Source organism: Phragmites australis, chromosome 10 (genome assembly GCF_958298935.1).
Source record: "Phragmites australis chromosome 10, lpPhrAust1.1, whole genome shotgun sequence".
Lineage (NCBI taxonomy): Eukaryota > Viridiplantae > Streptophyta > Magnoliopsida > Poales > Poaceae > Phragmites > Phragmites australis.
Genome location: NC_084930.1, coordinates 12,231,194 through 12,242,209, shown reverse-complemented (window position 1 = coordinate 12,242,209; position 11,016 = coordinate 12,231,194). Strand labels below are relative to the sequence as shown.

The 11,016-nt window shown below is 40.3% G+C and overlaps 1 protein-coding gene across 1 annotated transcript; it reads right to left on the bottom strand.

The window, feature by feature from the left end:
- Window positions 1-717: 717 nt before the first annotated feature.
- On the bottom strand, window positions 718-2,340 carry LOC133931147 (uncharacterized). The gene has a single exon (XM_062377953.1). The coding sequence runs from the start codon at window positions 2,112-2,114 to the stop codon at window positions 1,329-1,331; it is 786 nt and encodes a 261-aa protein (XP_062233937.1). The 5' UTR covers window positions 2,115-2,340; the 3' UTR covers window positions 718-1,328.
- Window positions 2,341-11,016: the final 8,676 nt, after the last annotated feature.

The window sequence follows — 11,016 nt, the reverse complement described above, 5'->3', positions numbered from 1 at the left end:
ATTATAATAAAGTTGCAGCAGTGGTTGATGACAGCTCACATTAAAAAATTCATAATTTTTTCACACAAAATTGGATTGAGAAAACTTTATATGAAAATTGTAGCTCGTCAAGATGTACAACTTTATAGTTGATAACTTTTCCATTTAAGGTCATTTAGATATCCAAATAGACATTTAGATGTTTGGTTAGAAGATATCAAAAGAATTTATTGTGCTACTATACTCACGAATAGACGATAGCTGAGATGGTTAGAGGGGTCACGCTCACGCACATACTATGAGGTCTTGAGTTCGAGTCTTGGTTGCCGCATGCGAGTGAATATCGTGTGACTAGCGAATATTGGGCACCCTTTGAAGCTTTTTTGATCCAGAAAACATTGAATCGAGATCGAGACTATCAGTGCCGGTTGGTAGCTCCAACTGGCACTAATAGTGATTTTCAGTGCTGATTTTATAAACGGTACTGATAGTCAGTAACTATCAGGGTAATCAGTGTCGATTCAAAATCCGTCACTGATAGCGATTTTGAACTCACACTGATGATAATTTTTGCAGTAGTGTAGGAATATATAGAGATTGACAAATTGTATCAGACAATTTTATGCAAGCTATGGGGGTAAAAATAGAGATTGGAATCTTGATACTCATGCTATCAGACATAAAATTTCTGTCTGTATACATGATTATCTTATGTAAGACAACTCGATCATTCTCCGACAGCAAGCCGACCAAAGATCCTCTGAAAATTACATGTCATAATAGTTCTAAAACAATACGTACAAGCTCTTGTGGCCAGGACAAGACGAACCATACACAAAAAAAGAAAAGATTTTTTTTACGATAAGTATCACAAGTGTTTTTCTTGTGCTAATGTCTTCCCAACGCGCACGGTAAGTGCAACAAAGTAGTGAAAGTACAGGTCCAAGTGAATCACTACTGAGCCTTTCCGTTTCTAACTTGTTTCGATCAATCACAAGCTCAGCATACACAGGCATAAACAATGCAAGATGTACATAGATCTTTACCTACTAGTCTACATAGTATATGGCATAATCTCAAAAGGGAAATATACATATATATAATGCGTACATCATACTATACATGCATGGATCTAGCTTGCAAACATGATGCAAAATCTCTCGCTCACGAAGCTCAAGAAGAAGATTAGTAGAGTAGCTAGCCCTCTACAAACATGCTTGATCCATGCATAAACATGTACTACGTACTATGTACTATGTAGCACAGAGCCACAGACACACTTCACACTTGGACAGAATTAAGGGTGAAACTAACACGCTATGGACATATGCGTGTGTGGATGATGGCTCCTAGGCGATGCCGGTGACTGGCCGCGCGTACTCACCGTAGGAGCCGTAGCCGTAGTCTGGCGTGGCGGCAGAGAGGCTCTGCTGCGTGCGCAGCTTCTCGTAGAACTTCTTGATGAACTCCTCGGCCTCCTGGTCCACCTGCCTGCCGTCCCCCGCCGCGTCATCCCTCAACGGGAACGGCGAGTCGGTGATCCGCAGCTGCCTCACGTGCGCCGGGGTGCGGCCGAAGCTCGCCCACAGCGCGGGGGACGGCGTCGCGAGCATCGCGAGGGGAGACGGCTGCTCGACGCTTGCTGATGCATCGTCGCCGCCGCCGCCCGGCGGCTGCTCGTTGTTGTTGAGGATCTCGAAGACCATGGCAATGTGGGCCACGTCGTAGTTGTACCAGCCGGGCTCGGCGCCGTTGGCGCCGCGGTGGGAGCGGCGGTTGTTGCGGCGCCGGTGCTTGCCGGTGGGGATGAGGTGGAGGGACGGGTAGGAGGGGGTGTTGCTGCAGCTGAACTCCACCTCGCGGGCGCCGCGCTGGTCGCAGACGGCTATGTCCGGGTCGAGGGCGCGGCACGAGAACGACTGCTGCTGCGGTGGCGCCTCCGTGGCCGCCGCGTTGTAGTGGTGGCCGTGGGCGTTCACGAGTTTGCCGAGGGCCTTGCCGGCGATCTTGCCGCGGTGGAGGAGGAGGTGGAGGTCCATGGCCAGCTTCCGCTTGGACATGCCCTTGCGGAGCATGAACAGCACGGCGCGCACCTCGCGCCACAGCCGCCGCGCCATGCTCGGCTCCATCGCCATCTAGCTCGGTCCTTTGTTGCTCGCGATTTCTTGCGCTTCTTTTCAGTGTTGCTTGGTTCGTGAGCAAGTGGTGAGAGGGTTTCTTCGTGGCGATTCTTTGTTGCTTTGGCCGCGGTTTTAGCACGAGTAGGAGGGTGGAGGTGCGGGGGGTATTTGAAGGGAGGTAACAAAGGTGGGTGGTGGCTCTGCCTGATGGGGAAAAAAGGCTACTCAATCAGTGGAGATATATTTTAGGGTTTTTGTTCAGTGGTGGGAGCCGGGAGCTTGTGGTTTGGGGTTGCTGTTTATTTGGTTGTTGTGGTGTTGTTTGTGCAAGATCACATATATGCGTCACTTAACGAGCAATTGCAGTATCTGGTTAAGTTAATTTTCACGATTGAAGAGAGAAATTTGTTAATGAGTTCAAAGATTACAATCCTGCGCGATAAGCTGTTGTACATAAAAAGGAGAACGAAACCGCCAGACAGAAGAGTGGCAACCTCGTTATGCAAACAGCTCTATAATCCCTGCGCAACGGCATTTAATTTGCTCTCTCTTCAATTGTTGGACGCTTAAATTTGGCAGGCGTAAAGCAAGCTCGGCTCCCTCCAAGACGACGAAGTTCAGTATGTATATGGTTAAGACCGGAATAATCTATTCCATTATCTAAAAAAGTGTATATGGTTAAGATTAAACTCTTCGATGGGGTAAATCTAGCTAGTTCATGAAACTATCATATGCCATATTGGTCACTTAGTTGAAGTGTATTCTATAGCATGTTTGGAACTCAGGGATTTTATTAGAAACAGTTCAATTTGAAATGGGACAGAAAATTTTCCCATGTTCCAAGGGGCAAGAGCCTTAAATTTGAGTTGCATTTGGATAGTTATATACACTTGCCGGCATTTGCTGATAGTTGTGCGAGGCGTATGATAGAAAACAAATATGCATTGGTCGTGGAACTGGATCCCTTGCTGCCGTAGAAACAACAAGTTCATTCTCGAGAGAAATATAAAGGTCCTAAATATCTTCGACATAATTCCCAAGAGTCCATTCTAAACTTGAGGTCATCCATCCTGTAGATATGCCATTCGCTCTCGCTGAAATACATAAAAGCGGATCCAAATGTTGGGTTCCTAGGTGACAAAAGGTATTCCAAATCTTATTATAACGCAATATTTGGTGACGAACCAATTGATCATTGGCATACCAAAGAGGGAACAACAGACAGATATCTTGCCCACTGTCCTCTGCCTTAACCTATTTAACTTTTTACCATATACATGTATGGTACAGTCGCGCCAACATCATTGCACGTCACCCGCCTCCCTTCTCTCATGTAGAAGCTAGCATTATTGTGGCGGATCGATGAGGGCCAAGGAATTTATCAAACCACTTGCACTAAACCAAAAAGATGTCTGCCTAAGGTCCTATGCATGTCTCGATAGTGGTGTTGAAGTACTATCCTTAACACACATGTCAAGGGTGTATCCCTGACAGTATTTCGATATATCAGACACTAGGTGCGTGATCCGTGTTCTGTAAAATGTGCGCTATCTCGGTGAAAAACCTTTGTATTCTTTACATTGACAACACACTTTTACATTGTAGTACGATGGTATGTTGCCTATTTTAACAAATTCTACGCTGCTTCTACAGTACCATCCCGTGCTATATGATCTAAGCATCTATATATTGAGTACATTACCACTTCTGTTAACCAGGTATGTTTCTACAATAAACCATGACTTGTTCGATGTTTATTTCTTCTCACAGAAGAAGGCTAGTAGGTTGGACCCACCTCTTATTCTACGGCATAGCACTACTACAGAAAAGGTTCTCCGTGGCTTTCCTTTATTGTCAATTTGAAAATAACCAGCAGTGCTGCTTCTTATAAAAAACGATAGTAATAATTCATTCGGCAAAAAACGGTAGTGATACTTGAAAAACTAGTATTTGATACTGGATTATCACTATCGGTTCTAGCTATAAACTGATAGTGATAATGGAAGCATTATATTAAAATAGAGCAAATCTTTAGAAACTCATAACTTTTTTCATACAGAGTCGGATCGAGACAAATTTTTATGAAATTTATACCTCTACAACTTTATAATTGATAACATTTTTATTTGAAGCCATAAATGTCCAAATAATTATCTAAAGTTTTGTGCAGAAAAAATCAAAAGAATAAATTACCCCATAGCCATCATCTATAACTGTGAGGTGAGATGAAAAGAAAGCTTCGTGCGAGGGGTAATGTGGCGGTTCCATAATAAAAAAAACTCTTTTTTTAACCTTACAAACTAACTCTACAAAACTGTTGAAGGAAAAACCATATACTAGACCACAAAATAAATTGTCGGATATAGTGTAACACTAATTGGAATGATTGAAAAAGCCACACACATGATCACAAAGTTAAAAACTATCATATGACGAGTTGTAATCTTGACCTGTCACTAAGAACCGATGAATATTTTTCGTATTTTTTTATTAAAAAAGTCAAAAAAATATTTTTTCACCCGAGCCATCCCATATGCCTCACAAGTCACACTTTTTTTACATTATTTTCGAGTTTGCATTCCATGGGAATCGAACCCACGACCTCCTACTTGTGCATGTAGCCACCTTACCACCTTGTTATCACGTAGTTGTGATGGAAACCATATATTTTTATCTTTTTAACCTTTTTTTGCCAAAAATCATTAGTAACATGTCATAACCATTGCCCGTCACTAATGACTAATTTTGCCAAATTTCATATTCTAGTGCTGTTGAGATAAGAAAAAAAAAGTGAAAATAAAATAAAAATAAAAAATATTTGTGAATACCGTCGTTAGTGACTCGGGTTGGTCATTAGTGATGGATTACAAGTTAATCTATCACTAATGGCTGGTCTAGGATGACCCATCACTGATGATCTAGTCATTAATAACGGGTATGACCTGTCACTACTGACTGGCCTAGGATGACCCGTCACTGATGACCTTATCATTAGTGATGGGTCACAATTTGACCCATCACTAATGACTAACCTAGGACGTCCCATCACTGATGACTAATCAATAGTGACGAGTCACAACTTGATCCGTCACTAATGTCTGATCTAGGACGATCCATCACTGATGACCTTATCATTAGTAATGGGTCACAACTTGATCCGTCACTATTATCATCAGTGACAGATCATATTATAATATGTCACTAAGGACCACTCATTAGTGATGGGTCTATATCTGGTCCTGATCAGAAGACATATCAGTGACGCGTTTTTATTGAATCAATCACTAATAGGATATTAGTGACGCGTGTTGAATAGCCGTTATTAATATGGTGTCGCTTTTACTGGTTTCTTATGTAATGATTGATCACTCTAGTTTTCTTGGTTTGCATTAGCATATACAAAATAAGCTACCAATTAAATGAAAAGCGAGCTATCAATTGACTGTAATGACTTTTACTTGTACCCACTTGCATCATTGCGAAAACCGTTTTAAACATCTCAAACTTGAGTTCTTATTGTTTAACAAAAACATTTCCCATTTAGTCAGCCCATTTAATTTCCATCCGTCTTTAGTATGCAGGAGTTCTGTCACTGAGCTCCACTCCATGCTCCAAAGCTAATTAAAAAAGTGATTCCACCATCTTTTAAACCTTTCCTACGTTTGTCAGCTATGTGGTATCAACCCCACAACAACGCTCTAAGGTCATCTCCAGCAGATACTCTAAAATTCCATTCTCTATAATACTATTACAGCATCCCCAAATACTATTACAGTATCCCCTATTTTTTTTTATCTCCAACAGCTACTCTATTTTCCACCTTCCACTACTCTCCTCTTTCCCTCGGACCCACAGTCATCCACTCAGCACAGTAATATAGGTCCCTCACTCGATTGGCAAGTTTGCCTCTCCTGGTGCTACAGTAACCAGCGCATGTATTCCTGTTGATCTGGATACGGGATCCACTGGAGCTTGTTGCGGACGACTGGAATTGGCAAAGGACGAAAAAGCTAGCGGCACAATATTTTGAGGAAAGTATACGGTAGCTCCTGAAGAAGGCCTAAAGCAGACCTACTTACCAGCGCAATTATTGGACATCTCCATTTACTTTGGAGGGGACTCTTGTTGCGATGTGCTTCAAAGATTAAGTATGGTGGATCCAAAAAGCTAAAAAAAAAACTCCATATAAAAGCTTGATTTATAACTATCTATAGCTTTGATTTCTTTGTAAGATAATGGTTTATCCATAATTGAGTATTAGCACTATCGATTAGCTAGATAATTTTTTTTCCAACTATATGATCTAGAAATGTAACACAAAGGGTGAATTTTTTTTCCATTGGTACATATAAGCACATTCTGTGTGCACAACGTTTCCTTTCTCTCAAGTTGATGCTATTGCTTGGTAGAATAGCCGAATAGGTCAATACGATTAGCCAAAAAAATTGGACCTGAGATAAACCTTGTAGTTGACAAGTTAATACTTAATTGCACATTATTTCCCATGCGCAATCGGTTTGGTAATACCATAATGCAATGTTATGTTACTGCTAATTGGCCTATCAATGAAGTACACAGGGTTAAGAAACATACATATATGCTTGCCTTAGACTCATGCTTAGTCATGAAAGCAATTATTGCTTATAGTACAGGGAATGAGAACCACGAGACTTGCACTTCTCACTTTTCTATTCGATCTCTCCATCTTCTTTCCTTCTTGCTTTGGTTGCCTTTGTTCTTCATGTACTCTGAAATGATGCATTTGGCTGCTTTTTATTTCATATGATGGTTAGACGGATTCAAACCTCAGAGACCGCTTCCATAGTGTTATTGCTTTTTTGGACCAATTTCTTTTTAGATAAAGCTAGAAGTGTCACTTCCCTTTACCTGGCCGTCCCACTCGACCAACGGACAAAGATTGATAATGGAACTATGCATCTTTATATTAAGATTAAGAAAAGAGTACACATGGGATAAAACCCATGGTCAATTGTGTTACGGTGGACAAATCACTTCAACCATTTGCTACCGTGTAACTAACAGCACTGATTTAGGACTTATGCAATTGAACCTCTGTGAAAGTGTAAAACTACGATAAAATTAAAAATGCTCTCTTTGAATTAAAGCATGCCTAGCTCATTGTGGTAATATTTGGAGAAGCGAGTAATAACTCTAATATGCACATGACTGAAAGGAAAATGGAGAGGAAAAAGGAAAATATATGTTCATATATGTCTACTCATGCATATTATTTACAACAGAAAAAGAAAGTTTTATGTACACCAAAGGGGTGGTATCCACTAAATATTTTCCCGTCTAATAAACACCAAGTAAGCAACGTCGCTTTGAAGAAAAGTGATCGACAGGGGAGAGCTGAGTGAAGAAAGTGCAGATGAGGGAAAATAAAAGTATGAACTAGGTCAGTTAAGTGGACGGAGCCATGCTGGAACGCCGGATAAGCACCATGTACATCGTCTTATCAACGAGCCATTCGAGCCTAGGGGGATTTTACATCATAGATTAGTTGCAGATATTGAACTGGTGAAAAAGTAATTGCGGCCGTTATTTCACAAACTCTCAAAATTTTAACAATTTTCCTTGAGAGAACTGAACCTCCAACTAAAACATACTCGAGATATGAAACTTCCACATCGAGAGGAGACTCCTGGGGTGAGTTGGCTAGCACCATGGATGGTGGGCTAGCCAACCCAGGTTGCATTTTTAAACTTCCACCTTGAGATTCTTATTCTAAACACACAGCCTGATCATGATACCAACTCGATCATGTAGTCATAATCATACACCTCCTGTGACTTAGAGTGACAATCTCACACCCCCAATCTTTTGATAAGAGCTTGGTTAAAAATTAGTGACTATATGTGCTAAATTAATAATAACTGATTGAGGGTATGTCTAGCTATTTCGTGTGGGATCCAGTGTACTACTCTATTTCAGTCAAAATTACATGATTTTACACAAGCCAACCGTTGGCTAGTCAAGGGGAGTGGCACCTTGATTAGCTTGCTAAAGGCTAGAGCTCGATTGTCACTATCTTGTACACGTTATATTGATGGATTATTATTTGTGGAACTAGTGTGAGGGATTAGACGATTAATGTGACCTCTCTTGCTTTGACACATTGGGGTTTCAGCTATCTACGAAAGAAAACATGGGTGTGCACAAAGTTACGCACGCATCTCACAGAAACCATTCCGTCTTCTGCAACAAGCCGTGCATGCAAAAAAAGATTGTTTTTTCTTAGGCATTCATTCATACACATGAACGTACGTAATCTAAAAACTTGATGCCATTGGTTGCTGGGATTGGCTCAAATCACAGAACCCCCAACAAGTGTACAACGCCAAGAAAGTGACCGTACCTCCAGAGACTGACCGATAGGGATGTAAATGGGTATCTAATTGGTAGTTTTGAGTCATCACTTAATTTATTTTTTTCCTTAGTTTAGTTAGGTGGAAGTGAATCTTTAGTTTATTTTTTTTAGTTTTAGGTTGACTTAATAAACCAAAAAATACAAAACTTGCACCTCTAACGGGGTCTGCAAACTGCATGATTGGCACAAGGGGTCGCTTTTGTGCAGTGAAGAAGAAAACAAAGCCATCTATCATTCCCTACTGGCCCCGGCTGTCGACGTATACTTAATCAGCCAAATAACCAATCAAACTGCCGATATCTGAAACTCAAAGCGCTCGCTCTCCCGGCGCGGTCCACATGTACAGGTTCGGCGAAATTTGAGTAGTTTACGTCGAGATCTCGAAGAAGACTCACCCGACTAGCCCTGAGCTGGAGGCGTAGACTGAGATATTGTTTGCGGCAGCAAGATAGCATGCATTGATTTGATAGCGAAATCCTTCGATTTTTAACGTGGTTATGGTATGATTGGTGGAGTTTAGTGCCAGATTACTAGCACTAATGAGAACAATCTAGTGGTATTGGCTAGTAGCAGCGCTGCAGTACGTCAAAGCTTCCTCCCTTCATGTATGGCTGGAGGAAATGCACACGTGGTCAAGTACAGCTAGCTACCACACCTGTATAATTCGTCCTGTGCATTGTCAGTAATCCAAACGTGCACAGCACCGATGCAGATTATGATGGTTGCTTGAGACACATGTCATGTAAAGAACCGACTCGTAATTCATAATTTCATATGACAGCAGCTCAAATCCGTGTAACCCAAGTCAAATAACTCTTTCCCCGTTTTGAGAAATTACCGTCTGTTGATGTCACTGAATTATTGCTGCATTTTGGTCCTGAAAGTCCACCCTACGTTGCAAATATTATATTAGTTGATCGGTGCAATTATTGCTTCACAGATCGCTTTTTTCCCCTTTCGTTTTTTGGAGCGATATGTATGCTTGTGTTCTTAGAGTGTTCTTGCTTTGTTGCAGCCTGCGGTGGATCCACGAGCTCCCCCCACCTCCTCAATTTTTGAGCATGGAAGAGAAAGAAGAGAAGAAAAAAAGAGAAAATAAAAGGAAGAAGAAGAGGGAGAGCCCTCTACTTCATAACTCTAGATCTACCACTAGTTGCAGCTGTAGAATGCAGCAATCTGGTGCACTCTGTTAAAGGAGGATGAGCGAAAAAGAGATGGTCCCCTTTTGTTCTATGGATAAGAGAGTGTTAGCTGCTTTGTTATCCAATCCATCAGGCACTGTTGATGCATGGAATTCTCTAGAAAAGAGAACTGCTGATTCAATGGAGTAGCAAACCTTTTTTCTTTTTTAAACAAAGGCTTGCGTGTTATTAAATTGATGAAGTGAAGCTAGTTACACCTTAATATTGTTGGTGTGATCTCAGCTAACCACAATTGACCGAGTTTTTAGGGGTATTAGGCCCATCCTAACTGTTGCCCGTGATTGTAATCGTATGTTATTCCTATAGTTTCTCTAATCAAAATGGAACCATCGAGAAGTTTTGGTTAGAGATTTCATATTGATTTAAAGATTATATTTTATGGCTCATTGTTACATAATGATCAACGTTGTTTGTAACCATTTGCCATCTCCATTAACGAATCTAATTATTCTTCATTTTCTGCCAAAAGGTGATGCAAAGTTGGACAACTGATTCTTTTTCTCAAGTTAGGTTCTTCTTCGTTTCTACCCAATGGTGAAGCGAATTAGAATTATTAATGTTTGTCATCATCGTGTTATTAATCTGACCAACGTAGGGTTAATTTTATGGATGACAATTATTTACAGTTTTTGTGGATATTAAAGCAATGATCAGTGATATGTCTCTATTATCAATTTAGCCATAAGTTCTTTTGACTATTTGAAGTACCCTAATAAGGATTTGAGTAATTTATTAGTATATTATTTTTGAGGTTATGTATATTATTTATGTACACAAACATAATGATAATGATTGTCTCCCATTAGAGAAGCATCTAATAATTTAGATAGTGATGAAAATTCAATATTCTGATAACTAGTGGGAGCAACTCAAGCAAAAATACCTTATGATCATAAAATTTAGTATCTGGGGGAGCAATCCTCCAGTTAAATTATAACTATTTGGCAATAAGGAAAATCATTGTAAAGTTCATCAAAGTTTTTGCCAATACACTACTAATAAGAGTGCTCAAAGAATAATGAGCTTGGACATAAAGACTTATTGGAGCATTTTCTAATTCACTTTTCTATGACAACAACAAAGAATGAGAAGTGAAATATGAATGTGCCCTGAATTAGTGCATTCATAAGGAAAGTTGACGATATACTAAGATAAAGGACTATATTTATGCTGTCAATATTACCTCAGGAATATAAAATGTTTTAAAGTGAAGTCTTAGAGAAGGGATAGGAGGCTAATGTTTGAAGCTGTATAAAGTTTTCAACCAGTACTAAATTATGTTGTAACCCTTCATCCTAATGATGAAATTTATGTCCCCATTATG

What these genes read in the sequence shown, in the direction of transcription:
- LOC133931147 (XM_062377953.1), bottom strand. Translation starts at nt 2,114, where the DNA reads ATGGCGATGGAGCCGAGCATGGCGCGGCGGCTGTGGCGCGAGGTGCGC.